This window comes from Rhineura floridana, chromosome 2 (genome assembly GCF_030035675.1).
Source record: "Rhineura floridana isolate rRhiFlo1 chromosome 2, rRhiFlo1.hap2, whole genome shotgun sequence".
Taxonomy (NCBI): domain Eukaryota; kingdom Metazoa; phylum Chordata; class Lepidosauria; order Squamata; family Rhineuridae; genus Rhineura; species Rhineura floridana.
This window is the reverse complement of record NC_084481.1, coordinates 44,278,181-44,294,118: the sequence shown is the minus strand read 5'-3', so window position 1 is coordinate 44,294,118 and position 15,938 is coordinate 44,278,181. Positions and strand designations below refer to the sequence as shown.

The 15,938-nt window shown below is 39.7% G+C and overlaps 1 protein-coding gene across 3 annotated transcripts in view; it reads left to right on the top strand.

Moving 5' to 3' along the window:
* The first annotated feature begins 737 nt into the window (after positions 1-737).
* HAT1 (histone acetyltransferase 1) overlaps positions 738-15,938 on the top strand; it is a 37,014-nt gene continuing 21,813 nt past the window's right edge. Inside the window, exons 1-5 of one of the 3 annotated variants that reach the window (XM_061608497.1) lie at positions 738-913; positions 1,248-1,345; positions 9,169-9,240; positions 10,295-10,370; positions 12,824-12,944. In XM_061608497.1, the coding sequence (XP_061464481.1) occupies positions 9,180-9,240; positions 10,295-10,370; positions 12,824-12,944 (258 nt within the window). In that variant the 5' untranslated portion in view covers positions 738-913; positions 1,248-1,345; positions 9,169-9,179. Of the gene's footprint in view, positions 914-1,066; positions 1,084-1,247; positions 1,346-9,168; positions 9,241-10,294; positions 10,371-12,823; positions 12,945-15,938 lie in introns of those variants that run through there. The other 2 variants (XM_061608495.1, XM_061608496.1) reach the window with 2 other exon arrangements.

Genomic DNA, 15,938 nt, shown 5'->3' with positions numbered 1-15,938 from the left:
CTGTATCATTCAAACACAACTTCCTGAAGCGGGTCACTTCACCCTGCACAATACGAAGCAAGACTCCATCCAATGTTACATTCTCCCTCTGTGGGGTTTGTATACTGTTTTTGGTGTGTGGTTTGGTGCTGACTTGAACCATATCTTATACTGTACTTGGAGGCTGTATCTCCAGAGTTTTCATAGCTTTTAATTAATTGTTATTCCTGCAAACCTTGGCATTCCCATGAGCAAACGGTAGCATTAGGAAAAGTTACCTCCTTCAAAGACTTGAGATGGTTATTAGTGTTTACTTAGGGCTGCAATCCTAACACATACCTAATTATATATGTAAGTAGTCCTATCGAAATCAGTATGACTCCCAAGCAGGAACACTCTAGATCGGGATATGAATAAAGTATTGTAATGAAGTACATCCCCTTCCCCTGTATAATAGGAAAAATATAGAGGGTGGTTTTAAAATCATTTATATGAACTTTTATGAGTAAAAAATCTGCTATATCCAGTCCTATACACTTTTACTCGTTAGTAAATGCAATGGATTGTAAGTGGGCATTATTAAGAACCATTTACCCTATACTAGTCTTTATGTGGAGGATTGCACCCCTACAGGGACCGAGAAAAGGAGGGGCGGGAGTTGGGCGGGTCTATGCAAATCAGTCCTTCGGAATCTTGACTTCCTTAAGTGAAGATCAGCGCCGATAGTGGCGGAAGGGAAGCTTCTGAGCATTGCGCATGCGTCTCTAACGTTGCAAACGTCTCTCCACCCTACGCTTAGAGCGAGCGGAAGTGTGTCTCCAAACTCTTGTTGGATGTCACTTCCGGCGTGTGGGCGCGCGGCTTGATTCGCTCAGTTGGGCTGACTTGGAGGGCTTCGCTGGCGCTGAGGCCGCCGCTGTTTCGGAAATGGCGGGTAAGTGGGTCATGGCGGGAGTAAAGCAAGGCTGGCTGGCTGCTTAGTGGGCCTCTCTGGGTTGGAGGTTCTCTCACCAGGGTCAGCCAACAACTCATGAGCTCAAAACGTGCCTGGTTCCGTCCCAGTTAATCTCTCCGCCGACGCACCCCACCCCTCTCGGAGAAGATGTAATCTCTTCTGCGCGGGAAAAAAAGCTCTTCTAGGACTTCCACTTTCCAGGCTTTTCTGAAAGACCTGCGACTAGCGGGGGTGGGGGAGTAAACTCTGCGTGGGTAACCGCTTAAGTATTTTGGCTGCCCTGAAATTCATTACTACCTCTTAATTCATTTAGGTTATTGTTTGCTGGCGGACAAGTTACAGAAACGCTTTCACCGAAGGTGGAAGAAAGGCAGGGGGAGAACTGCCATGGAGTGTGGCAGGTCGGAGTAGGTCAGTAACGATAGCAGCCTGTTTGACACCCGTCACAAGTTAAGTGCGGAGTATTGAATACTGTAGTTAAGTGGTTCCCAAACCTTTCCCCCCACGGAAAACTGAAAATTGCTAATGGTGTTGGAGGACCAGTTAATGGTTTTTCTGCCTCTCTTAGCAATTGTAATGCACTCTGCTAGATGCTGTACAGTTTTTAATTATGTTTATTGTTTTATTTGTTATATTGTATTTTATTGTGTTACAGTTTGCATTATATAGAATTCAGACTGTAATACTGTACAATAAAATACATTGTAAGAAATAAGAGGCAATAAAATACAATGAAAAAATCAGTATGAATACTTAACACAGACATGCCGTGGACCACCCAAATGAAGCTCACAAACCACAGTTTGGGAGCCCCTGATGTAGTTCATTGGGCTTCAACTGGTGGTTTAGAACCCACTGCTAGGTTGTATTCTTAAAATCAGTTATAATGTCAACCCTGCTGCTGTACATACAAGTAGTTTTTTTAAAAGTGGTCCCCTAAATGCATGTTTATGCTAAAGGGAAGCCCTGGATCTGAAAAGCTCACTCTAGCTATAGTAGAGATATGTAATCCCATCCTGTGCCTTGCTGTGGTTTGCTTCCATTCTGTTGAGTCCACGGAGCAGCACAGTTTGCAAGGTTTCCTGCCCCTCCCCAGAAATGCTGGAGTCCCTCCAGCCTGTGCTGCTTGTCACCCATCATATTGGCAATGTTATTCTAGCATTGGACATAGTTCTGTTTTTGCATCTGAATGGGCAAGGTGGTACTACCATGATTTTTTGTAACTGTACTCACTGGTACAGAGTACCAACACATCTTTTTCTCCTCCCCATAGCAACCATTATGTGAAGACTTCCACAGCGCTTGTATCAATACATGAGTACTGGCACCGCATTATTTACTAAAAAAAAAGCACTGATAGTACTTACGCTAATTTGAAGACCTACATTTTTTGCTTAGATATTTGAGTCTTTGGAGCAGAAAAATCTTGTGTTTCTTGCTGTCATTTTATCTGTGGTTAGTTCAAGAAACATTTTTTGTGTGTTAAGTACAAAGAGTGAAAACCAACTAAATCATACTAGTACAGGTGTGTGGAACCTTTGGCCCTCTGGATGTTGCTGAACTACAACTCCCATTATCCCTGGCCATTGGCTATGCTTGCTGGGGACGGTGCAAATTGTAGTTCAGCAACATCAAGAGGACCAAAGGTTCCCTACACCTGCACTAGAAATAGATCAATTCAGTCAATGGACTTAAATTAGCTAAGGTCATTTATTTCACTGGGTTTTCTCTTAAGTGTGACTAACATTGGATATTGTCCATAGATATTGTGGTAGTTTGTGGATATTGTGGTAGTTTGCGATGAATAACTGAAATTACTTAGACTGGAATCCTCTATACACTTGCTAGTAAACCCAGCAGAACACAGTGGGATTTACTTCTTAGTAAACACAGTTTACTTGAGAGCAAGTCCTACTGAAGTAGGTGGGACTTGCTTTTGAACAGACGTGTAAAATTAGGCTATTTAGAAGTTAATTATGTGTTCTGCAGCGAGAAGCTCTAAATTGCAGCACAGATGGGCAAACTCAGCTTAGGGACTGTATCTTCCCCCAGACCAAATTTTGAGGCTCCCAACACCTCTGGAAGCTGCCCCATTCTTCCATCCTATCTGAGTGCCTTCCTTCCTGTTCATTTCCTCCTTATTTTAAAAGTGTCCCCTTCCTTTAGTTTCAGAGGCAGTATTTCACTTGATAAAAATAAATTGTTATCAGTCTTGTTTCCTTGGGGAAAATAAGCCCTCCCTCCACAGCTGTCTGAGAATAAATTGGTATGCTTCTGTTATGTGTGTGGCACACTAAAAGTCAGAAAGGAATTCTTTCACTTGCTTTTCAGAACAGTAGCTATATTGATCTGTTGCAGTAAAAAAAATTCCTCTGTGCACTTAAGAACCTCATCAAACCCATTTGGGTTTACTTCTGAGTGAACTTGTTGAGGATTGGGAATTCTAATCTGAGGTATGGTGAAAATTGAAGCAGATCACTCTTATGAATTAGTTAATCCAGAACACTTTTATCTTTAGCTTTGCCCACTGCCAGCATGCAGCCTCTAACAGATTATCCATGAGGGAATGAGGAATTGCCTAACCCTGCTCTAAAGCATAGCTTAGCCAACCTCAGGCATGGGTGTAGTCATGGCATCCCTGGACAGGAGTTGGTATGTCCCACAAGCCCAGCTGTCACTTAACAGGCTGCACTCCTATTCTGTTCTACCTTTTCTGTAGCTCATTAGGTTGGAGTGAAAACCACACCAAGGCACAGAGGTGGAAGCTGAGAAAGAAGGTGTGCATATGTATTGCAGTAGTACTGTAGCGGTGGTTTCATGTGCTGGATTTGGTACATTTGTTGAAAAGTCTGGCTGCTACTGCTCTAAACACTGTAGCTTTTTGACCTGCTTGTGTATCTAGATTTTGATACCACTTCATGTGTTAATTGTGTGAAGGGGTCTCCACGCAATAGACTGGAGCACTTTTTCCAAAACTGAGAATGAAGGTGTTTGGAGAAGAATTAGGTGCACATGCATATTTCTGAACTAAAGCAGTGTGCTAAAATTTTAAAAATCTAGGTTGCCACATATAGATACATATTTGTATTAGCTTGGCTGCCATGCTGCAAAATGGCCACCAATTTTCACATATTTGGTTATTTTATACAATCTATCATTTTTTTAATATATGAGAAGGATTATTTTGAACTTAAAAATTTTAAGATCTGTCCATCATTATGGCAATTCTTTAAATGGTACCACTTCACAGATTCTTTAAATTTAAAGCTTGGAAGCTGAAAGTATTTTATTTTCGTTAGGCTGAATTTCCATAATCTATTTATTTATTTATTTATTTAGTACATTTCTATACCGCCCCATAGCCGAAGCTCTCTGGGCGGTTTACAGCAATGTGATAAATTGTCATGTTCTAAGTGAAAGGTATGGCCATACTACCCTGAACACGCCCAATCTTGTCTGATCTCGGAAGCTAAGCAGGGTCAGGCCTGGTTCGTACTTGGATGGGAAACCTGGGAATACCGGATACCGTAGGCTTAGAGAAAGGCAATGGTAAACCACCTCTGAATACCTCTTACCATGAAATCCCTATGAATCTTTCCAAAAAAGATTCATAGGGTTGCCATAAGTCATAATCGACTTGTAGGCATATAACAACAAGTTAAAGGAGAGTGTGTGTGTGATTTATGGAGTACAGATGAGTCAGGGGAGATGGAAAGCCAGCAACTGCAGCCCATCTAACTTGTAAGTAAAGTGGAAATTTTGTGTCCTATATGTCGTGTCATTGGGAGCATGTCATGCAGGGATACACAGAAAGATAAAGAACGGTTGGTCTGCAGGCTGTGGGTTGGCCCTTTAAGAGCCACAATCTGTAACCCAAAGGGGTAGAACTTGGAAAATGTTTGAGAAAGGGACATATGAAATATAGCCAACAAGTCACACTGGTCTGGAAGAAGGAATGTTGGAGAGAGGGAGAGTCATGGCAACAGGTGCTAGGCAATGGTTGCTAGGAGGGAGCAGCAACAGTTGGAAAAAGGCAGCTTTTCAAGTGTTTGTCTGGATCCTATCACCTTGAAACTGTGGGTTCATTAGTCACCCTGATAAGGCACCAATCGACCTCCTTTTACACCCTATGAAGATGAGTACTGATATCTGTGATGCTAAGGTCTGTATATTTTGTCAAGAGTTGACACTGTGGAAGTGTGAGACTGCAAACAAGCAAGGACTTGCCAAGGTGCAAGAGGCAGCATTACAAAGAACCAAGCTTGGAGATATTGCTCACTGAGATATAATTCAAAGAGCTGACTTGGTATTGGCTGGTGAAAACAAAGATGTTGTGTGGCATCATACGTGCTACTCTGATTTCCCAAACAAGGGAACCATCAGTTGGTTAAAAGATGCATACAAGTTATCTTAAAGTTTAAAATAGTCAGGAGACCACCTCATCAAAGAAAAGCATTACAGCTTCCAACAGAATTATCAGACAACATGTGAAGTTACTGATCTGGAGCCTGTGCCTGTTTTCTCAAGAAGAGCATATGGCACACATCTTCAGCATAACTACTTTCGCAATACGTGGCAAGATACTGCTTGAACCACATGCTTACAAAACACAAGCTATTTGATTAGCTGATGTGTATGTCCTAATAGCTGCCTACAGAAAGTACCATTCGAACTGTTTGGAAGAGTTTTATAGACACAGAAAACATGGGAACAAGCTATGACTTCTGATGGTGCCATGGTCTGTCTTGTGGAAGAAATTCAGCATAATCTCAACAATGTTGATATTCTTTAGCTAAATGATATGTGGGAATGGCATTTACTGCTAGCCAAATGCTCATCTATGACTATGCCTACCATTTACACAAGTGGTAAATCAGCATTTAAAGAAAAAATAAATTGCTACTTGGGGACATGGCAATATTTGTGACAAAAAAAAATGCAAATTTATAACTTGATGTTCCAACTAAGTTTCTTTTCCACAGGCCAATCCTTAGATGACTGCATTGAACTTGATGGTCTTGCTAGTATGCTTATACACAAACCACAGATGTTTGGTTTCTTCCTATAGTATACGCCGCACTGAAGATTGGTAATGAAGTTCTGGTCTTCAAGGTTTTTGGTGTTGATCATGATGCTGCTCAGAGTGTCATAACTAATAGCCTGTTTATGTTTCAATGATTTTTTCTTGAGAAGAAGTCTTGGTGACAGGTGATGACAACAGGGGTAACAATGAACCTACTGATCAGCTGAACAGAATTATGAATATTCCTCAATATTTGGTGTATATTATGAGTAGAGACAAGAAGTTGACTCCCAAGCATATTGAACTTGCCTCTACACTTTATTAAGCAACCAGAAGCATCAAGTTAGTTGAACGTTATAGCAACATCTGAAAAGAGTACATTATCAGAGCATGGTGAGGAAGCAAGCATCTTCACAGATTCTTGTCACTCCAAGTCCTGAAGACATGGAATGGACATTTGAAAATGGAGAACTGGAACTTGTGCTGATAGCACTTAATGCCATCTTCAAATCCTGCAGAAAAATTGTTTTGCAGATGCAAGAAAGGATGTGCAACATGTTGTCAGTGCAAGCGTAGAAACAGCAAAACAGCATCTCCATGAACTATAAATGTAACATTAAGGACAGTATACGGGTTAACAAATCAATGGACTGAACTTCTGAACTAAATAGTGTGGTTGCTGTTCGAATTTTTAGATGTACCAAAATGTTGTCATGGACAGTAATAAAGTTTATTTTACCTGGAACTGGTATCATACTCAGTTTTGTAATTCCTTTATTGAATCTTCATTTTATTTACTGGTATCTTACATACTGGTACCTTAATAGTCACCTGACTCATTTGTACACAAGAAAAGATGAACACGTTCTCCTTTAACCTAAGACAAAACAATTGATCACACTACAGAATTCAACATAAAATAAAATAAAGTGCTGTCAACTTCCAGGCTTTGATTCCCAAGATTGAGCACACTCTTTTTATTATTCTTGAAAACCCACTTGCACCACATTTCTCCAAAATTCCTTCAGGTCTTCTAGAAGCCCTTTCAGGAATTTGAATCAGTCTGCATTTCAGGGAGCAGTGCTGTATTGTTGACCACATCCCTGTGTTGGGCATGCCACTTACCCCACTCCACAAGGAGCCCCGTGTAATGATGTAAAAGCCATTATTTTGTCCTCAAAAGCAGAAAGCATATTCAGTTTCATAATATTAGTTGAAGCAAGTATATTCATAAAAAAACTGAAAGTGATAATCCTGGAAAATAAAAACAGGGCTATGAAAATTCCTACAAATGATGCTGATGGAAATTAATTTTGACATCTTTGACAGTCCCGTAATAGAATCGATTTAAAATTAGTCTGTTAGATGTTGTAGGTTTAAGTCACTAAATGCTTGGTGTACATACAAACGCTGTTTCTCCAAGTCCTTTTATATACCTCTCATATATGGGTTTCCTAATGTATGTTGTATGGCTCCTCTTTGGTGCATTGGGTATGACATTAGTAGAAGTCTGCAATTGCCTGGTTCTGCTACAGTATTACAGGCATGACAGGAAAAAATTAGGTGGAGGGGCAGAATTAGGCATGTGTGTACAGCACAGAAATGGAAACCTGATGGTCTAAGTTGACTGCAGATTGCTGGCAAGATGCAGTGATGAGGTTTTGCCCGTCGAGTTGGAGGCACAGGAAACCTAAGGGAAGAGAGAAATTCATGTGTTTCCTTTAGCATATAAGACAATAGGCAGTGTTTTCCTTTGGAACTGTCAAACTGCAATACAATTTTTTTGTTGTCCCAGGGTGCTTATTGTCATTGTATCCCTACTTACATTTAGTGCTGCTGCATTGTGAAACATTTTATTGTATATTTCTGAGCCAAGTCGTTACTTAAACCATATTTATAATTTCTCTGCATTTTTTCTGTGATATTAACTATTTTAGTAGCCCCCCCTCTAGTAGCAGTGTTTAATTTGCCACTTGAAAATACCAAACACCCTGTTCATGTGGGGGTGAAAACACAATGCCACAGGGTTGTATAGGAGATCTAGAACCAAAGTAAATCTGAGCCACACAAGATTGATGGCTGTTGTGGCGGAAGTAAGGGGTGAGAGTGCAATATTGGTGCCTGAGGCATACGGCAAGAGAGGCCAACAGCTCTCTAGTACCTTAGTCTTGTAAATAAGCAGCATTCCACAGTTCTGCTTGCTGTGGTGAGTGTGGCATTGCCTTCTGGCAAAAGTGAAGAGAAGAGCCCTCCCGCCCGCCTTCCTCTCCATCTTGATGTTGGGAAGGAGAGGATCATTTTCTGTGTTTGGGGGGAGCTTTAGAGGATGCAATATAACCATAGGAAAGATCCCTACTCTTTAGGCTTGCCTTTTGGTGCTCAGTGGCTGAGGTGCTTCTACTGCTAGCTGCTAAAATGAATCCCAACCATTTCCAGTGATACGCTTACAAGTTTGGCGTGGTGGTGGTTGGGGATCATGGCTGCAGTTAGACTGGGTCTCTGAGGCCTTTCAAAGTCTACCATAACTGCAGGACCCTACCTGCCACCCTCTCCACCTTGAAACTTGGAGCTGATGGAGGAAAGAAGGAATTACCCCTGACCTCACATACAGTTGCAATGTCAGATGAGAGACAGACAGCAGCTTAATCCTATGCATGTTAACTGAGAAGTAAGTTCCACTGAGTTCAGTGGGACAAAGGATTACACCCTGTGTCCACCTAACCTGGGAATGTCTCATCAAACTGGGATTTACGTCCGAGTACACATGGATAAGATTGCACTGAAGGGGAGCTGCAGCGTCCTAGTGACCACAAATTCAGAGCTGGTTATCTAGGACAGCCAAAATGTGTGCACCACTGCAAATATGTTACAAGTATTAGCCTATAAGTACATGCCCCAGTCATTTCTGGCCTAAAAGAAGACAAGAACCAAGGTATAAAGCATCTTTGCTTGGTTACCTGGAAATATTTTTTTATTTCCTTCATGCAAGTAGCTATTTACAACACTGAGTTATATAAGTGCCAGGACTCTACAGAGGGAATCTTGTGAGCTGTTGTCCTTGTATACAATCTCCTAGGGTTACTGTTTCCTTGTTTTGTAGTACTTAAAAGCATCAGAAACAAATTGGAGTATATTGAATGAACCAAAGGGATCTTTCATTTAAATGTTTTTCGAACTGTGGTAAGAACTTGTTTAAATATGTTTTCTCTAGGGCTCTCTGCTATGGAGAAGAAATTGGCTGAGTATAAGTGTAATACAAATGAAGCAATTCATCTAAAATTAGGTAAGGTTTTAAAATACGGTTTTGATACATAATTCAGTAATGTTTTAGCAGTTATTTGTGTCTTCCTTTGGAGCATTAGAGCTAGCAATGCTCTAGTGAACTAACTTTGTTCACTTTTTCCTGCCTGTGTGTATAGATGTATCACTATATCATTACTGTTGCAGAGAATGAGTGAACAGAAACGACAGGAATGGCAATTTGTAGCACATGCTCTACAGCCTCATAACTAGCCATGTGCTAAATGCGTCTGAAAAATATCTAACAATCATTATTATGGCTTCTGTCAGCACTGAACTAATAAAATGCACAAGCAGCTGTGGCCCACCAAATAGTGTGTTAGACCCAGGTTTAAATACTGGTTCAACTTTAAATTTACTGATCTTGAGAAAAGTAACTCTTCCATTCCTGATGTGTTAAACGTGAAGTGTGTGCTACTAGTGAAGCGGAGGCCACAATAAACCAACAAAGTAATTTTCACCAAATTGCCTCCTGCAGGTTACAGTCAAATTTTGTTATACTGGAAAAACAACACCTATTGTGCAGCAATTTGCTAACACCAATCTTTCACATCTTGAAATTGCTCACACAGCACCATGTTTTAAGGATGCTGTCCTTAAGTATGCACTGAATTTATTTTTGTCCGCATTTTGGACTTAAATTATGTCCTTCACTGATGATCTGATACGTCATGTGGAAGAGTAGGTTACATTTCTTTTTATTTATTTAAAAATATTACTAGGCCCATTTTTGGGCCAGTGCCTGTCCATGTTCTGTGAAGCAGCCCTAAATTTTAATTATGAGTTGAGAAATAAGTGTTAAGAACACTCTCCCCAACCCCACCATTCTGAAGAAGACCTGCAACTGGACATTGATCAGTTTTTGAAATGAGATAATGTTTATATTTTGAAACGAAGACTATGATTTATTACAACTGAAGAAAACTCTGCCAGACCTTTGAAACAGAGGAAGGCAACAACTTATTAACTGCTTTTTACTTCCTGTGAATTAAGTAAAACATGTTGGCAAAGCTTATAATCAGTGCTTTTTTCATCAGTTCGTTTCCCAGAGGATTTGGAAGATGACAGTACAACATTTCATCCAGAGTTCAGCCATCAAGTTTTTGGGGATGAGTAAGTGATACACGAAAATATCAGAAATAGATTGAGAAGTTAAAATTAATATTTCATGTTTGTACTAGTGCCTTCAGTTGTTTATTAGACTATGTGTAATTGTTCTAGTAAACATTCTTGTACTGGCCTATAACTTCCTGTGTTGAAAACCTTTGGCAGTGCTCACTAGCTTTTAAGTCTGAAGCAGTTGTCTAAGTTTGTAATTGGTTTTAATAGAATAGTTACAATATTAGAATAAAAATGTGCTGTTATAATTACAGTTACACATTTGACTTCAACATTACTAGTATATCATGGTCTTCTGTGACCCGTGCAACTGAAAATTTGTCTAGCAACTGTGTCCGTCTAGATAACAGACCTAAATCCTACCATATAAAAGCAGCAGTTCAGCTGTTTTAACTCATTTCCTTTGACAGCTTTGTTGCTGGACTTAAAAACATGAGCCATGCTAATAAGAGCTAATTTAGTTGCACACACAACCTGTTACCAATGCATTTCAGTGTTTGATACTCACAAAAAGAGAAGTCCTGTGTAAGTGAAAATACACATATTGAACATTAATGAGTTCTTCAAATTTCTTGGACACCCAGTTGGTTGTATCCAACTAAGGCATGTTCAGAGTGGACCCATTAAAACCAATGTATTTAAGTTAGTCTTGCCCTCTGATTTCAGTGGGTCTACTCTGAGCATGACTTAGATACAACCCTCTTGGTGATCCAGTGGTACAAACAGAGTAGACCCATTGAAATCAGTGGGCATAAGTAACTTAAGTAATGTAAGGTCTACTCTGGATATGACTTGGTTGTATGTCAGCCCTCTGACTTTAGAGTTGCTATGCTTAATCAAAAACTTGTTGAATATTTTGCATGCTAAGTGACTGTGACACAGTTGCTTTCCCCTGTTATATTTATTTATTTATTTATTGCATTTGTATACCGCCCTATAGCGAAAGCTCGCTATAATTAGCCATTTTATTTTAATTTTTCATTATGTTATGTATAATTCTGGCAATAACAATACAAATATATTGTCAAATATTGTTGAATAACAACGATAATTTTTAAAACTGCTGAAGAATACAAACTCAGCAAGAGATCTGATTGCATTCTTTGACTTTAAGCAAGGATTAGGTGGTTCTCACTAAAGGTCTGCTGTTATGTGTTCATAATGTTTTGTGCTCCAGTAATATGGGGGCTTATTATACTGGCACTTTATCCTTCAGATGTATATACATACCACTTTCTAAGTCATAGATAATTGGCATCACAAACAATTAGTATCTTAAGGACCAAGTTGTTTGCTGCTGTTTTTAATGTGAACATCCTTGGTTGCACAAATGAGGAAGGTACCATTTAAACAAGTGATATACAGTTAAAACTTGCAGCAGGTTCCATAACTGGCAGTTCTAAAAAATACTGCAGGTGTACTGCTGGTTCATGCGATATGTTTCTCAACACAGTTGTGTATCCAGGATTGGTTTTAATAGGGAATAATAGGGACTATGTAAATAAGATCCAAAGTGCCACAACTTGTTACATTTCTGCTATTAATGGATGCAACAATATTTCTAGAAGGTTGCTTCTAGATTGTTTTTTCAGCTTTTTAGAATTAAGCAGGGGTCTCCAACTGTTTGGAGCCACTAGGTACATTTGGAATTTTGAGAGGATGTGGGCGCCATCACAAAATATGCCATTCACAAAAACACCGACAAGGTGGATGTGGCCAATCAACAAATGTTTCACAGACAGCAAATTGGTGAGGATAAAAAAGACAAGTAACTTGCCCAACAAACTGAGTAGAAGGCAAAGTATCTGAGCCCCAAAGCACAAAACCACTCCTTTGAACCCACATTAGTAGGCAGATATTATTCCCAAAACAATTTCCCCAAACACATACACAGTCTACACTGCAAGCACACACACTTCACTCTGCTCCCCCGCCCCAATGGTGTTGCTCTGGACTTGCACAACAGCCTCAATACCCTACTGTCTTTCCCAAGTCCCCCAGCTTACTAAGTAGTAGGAAACCGGTCTTGTGGGTATGTGAAGATATTTATGTGGTCCTGTAGATTCTGGAAAGTCAGAGCTTAACTGCTGCTAATGGTGCCACCATAACACCCAACTCTTGCTGTGCTGGAAAGTGTATAAATATAGCCATACAAAATTAAGGTGAAATACCTGCTGTAGATATAATTGGTAAACTTGTAGGTGAGTCTACTTCTGTATCATGAGACAGAAGTAGAGAAATGACTGGACAGTAATGTTATGTTTGGATAAATTGAAGGAATTTGTAAGACATTAAAGGATGTCTCTAGACATGTGTGGTAAACGCTTTGCAACTTTGCAGAGGAGTGACATCTATCTGTGTAGGAGACGTTAATCAATTCCGTGAAAATGATTAGCATGCAGTTATAAAAGAGTGATTCTTTAACCTATTTTTTCTTTTTCCCTCAGTGAGGTTGCCTTTGGTTACAAGGGGCTGAAGATTCTTTTGTACTATATTGCTGGTAACTTGTCAACACTGTTTCGCATTGATTATACATCCAAAGTTAATGAGAACTTTGACTGTGTGGAGGTAAAGTCAAATGTTCAGGTGTCACCTTAGCTAGCTAAGTTTGCCATTGTACCTGAACCCTTCATTTTACTCTTCTGAAGCTTTTAGTGACTTCATGCTTGTCTCAAAATCCTGTACCATTGCACATAAATATATTGAAATTATGCTGACAGTGGTTCTGGTCATTCCAGTCCATCTTTGACTTAATTCCAGAGTTTCTATAGTACAGTAGTTTTCCATTTCAACAATTGTCAAACCAGAATGCAACTTTGTTGAATGGCAAGCCTTTCTATCTGAACCAATGCTAATTTTCTTATCCCAAAGGAAAAGTGCTCTTCCTTCCACTTGGTCATGCTTACTGTACTAGATTAGTACAATGCAGCTCACCTCTTGGACCCTTTTAATGCCTTGTAGCATGTAGTAGAATTATTTATTTTGTATTTTATTTAACAAAGTTTTTTTGTGAATAGTGTTTTATTGAGATTTCTAATAAATGTAACAGTAAACAAGTAAAGCAAAGTACAATAAACATGTCACTCTATATAAAATAGAAAAAGAGTATATTCAGCAACAGAAGCTTTATATATAAAATAGAAAGAATACCAGAAAGCAGAATAATAGAATTAAAAGGGGGGGGTACACATTCCACCAAAAGGAAGTTAATGATGAGGGTGGTCTCACTTCCGCCCTATCTTCAACAGCATAACATAAAGAAGGATACTGTATTGGAGTAAATTTATCGGAGTATGTCTCCCGCAAAGCTTTTTGTTGCTCGAGTTAATCTTTCATCTAGTGCAAGTTGTCAAAGTCTGGTAAACCAATTTTTATTTAAAGTCTGAATACTGCTTAACTGTAAATAAAGCCTCTAAGCAATTTACAAAGAACAATTACATAGATATTTCCAGTGTTTCATGAATACTAGCAACAGTCGTACTAATCTGTATCCAGATATGGGAACTTGTAGGTTTATCAACCTTTGTTGAAAGTTCTGATTTGGTATAAATAAAACTGCACATGCTGATTTTGCCTATTGTTTGTAGATAAGTGCCTTATATCAGAAGCACACCTCTGAAGGGATCTTCACATGCCCAGTTTTAGCTACACTTCTACCTGGCCAGCCAGAGTAGAAACAGATGACCACTAACTTCACAGGAACCACTTAAAAATTACTAAGTGGGAGTTCTAATCTTGGGGAGAGGTAGTCTGTATTGCCAAGTCATGGGGTAAGCACATTGTTACCACACAGCACTTCCCTGGATTCCTGAGCAGTTATGTGAATGTGACAGTGCTATACTTACTGGAAGGCAAGAGGTTCCAAACTACCTGGCTTCAGTACTTAATAACAACATTCTTGAGACGGGCTCAGTTTAAGCTCAGGAACATGCCACAAGCTTACTGGGTTTGTTTCATTTGTGTGTCACTTCTCTTCCTTTCCTACTATGTGATAACCATGGTCTGTCACATTGCTCCAAACTGGAGAACAGTGAAGTAAAATCAGTGCACAAGGCAGGGGGCTGGGGAAGAGAGTGAGCATGTGGGCTTGTGATGGGGAACCTCTGCCACAGGGATCTGTTTTCGCCTAAGCCACACTTACCTGCCCTACACTCATATATGGTGTCAGGTGTAGGGCAGGTCAATACTCCGTTCCAAAAGCAGAGTTTGCAGGCACTGTTGATCAGCTGATTGGAGGCACTTGCAAACCCCTGAGCCTTTGTCTACGCAGTTTGATTTCAAACTGTGTAGTCAAAGGAAAGTGCTTCACTTGATGTCATGGTGAGTGGCTCCTCCTACCAGTTAAAATAGTCTGCTGGGGTTGGGAGAGGTAAGAATCTGGCCTGCTGGCTGGAAGAAGTTCCTCGCCCCTTATGTAGAGGTCAGAGACAACTCCTTAATTTAGTTATGTTTTAGAGCATATTAAGTACCTGACTTGCAGACCTTCTTTCTCCTGATCTCATTGCCTTCTGCTATAAGGCTGCCTTCATTGCTACTTTAAGGACTACTTCTTGGCAAAGCCATTTCTGAATCATTTAAACCTCATATCAATTCATTCAGTCCATCTCCTTGTCCCCATAAGCACTCTAGGTGGTGGGGCGGGGCGCTATGTCACTTCTGTGTTTTGTGCAAAATCTAAAGAAATTTCAGGAAAGGTGACATAAGATCAGCCAAATAAACTAAAAATCTTTAAAGTACTTGGATTTAATACAAATTTCTTAAAATAATATATTAAAAATGTGTCTGAACAAATGTGCAGTTCTGCTATATTTTTGCCCTTTATAGAGTGCAAAATCCAGTATGGTACATACTGAGACAAAAAACAGTAACACTGCATAAAACAAGTTTGTTTCACACAAACTCCTTAACACCATGTGATCTCTAAAGAGATTTCTCAGTGTGAGTGGTACATTGATTAGGAGCAACAGCCCTTTATAAAACAAAAACCTCATGTGGTACAAAAGCATTTGTTTACTCATTTGAAACTGAAGGAGCCTTAATTTATACATTATGCTGGGAAGCTTTTATGTTTTTTAAGTCAAGCTCACTGGAATTGCTTGTTCATAGATTGTAGTTGCCACAAGTTAGTTGATCATTCATAGATTTTAGCTGTAGCTGATTGCTGCAGTTCTGAAATGTACCCCCGTGGACATCACAGATGTTGCTGTGACCAATTATCTGTGACAGCAGTATCATTACATTGCGCATGTATGTAGATTCTCATCATTTATGAGTGAAAAAAGGATGGCTGAAGTAGTAGTAATTCTTAACAGTGTATATCATATGGCATTTCCCAGTGTTCAAAGCAATTTGCTTGCATTATCTGAGTGCAATCCTTACAACAACTCTCTAAGGTAAATCAGTATGTGGGGAATTGAGTCTGGGGGAAAGCAGCATGTCTAAATCCTCCTAGCAAGTTCACAGCTGAGGCAAGGTTCAAATGGGGGACTTCCTCATTCTCTTAACAGTTATGCTGCACTAGGGGTTACCAAAATGGCGCACATGTGTCCACAGAAGGTATGC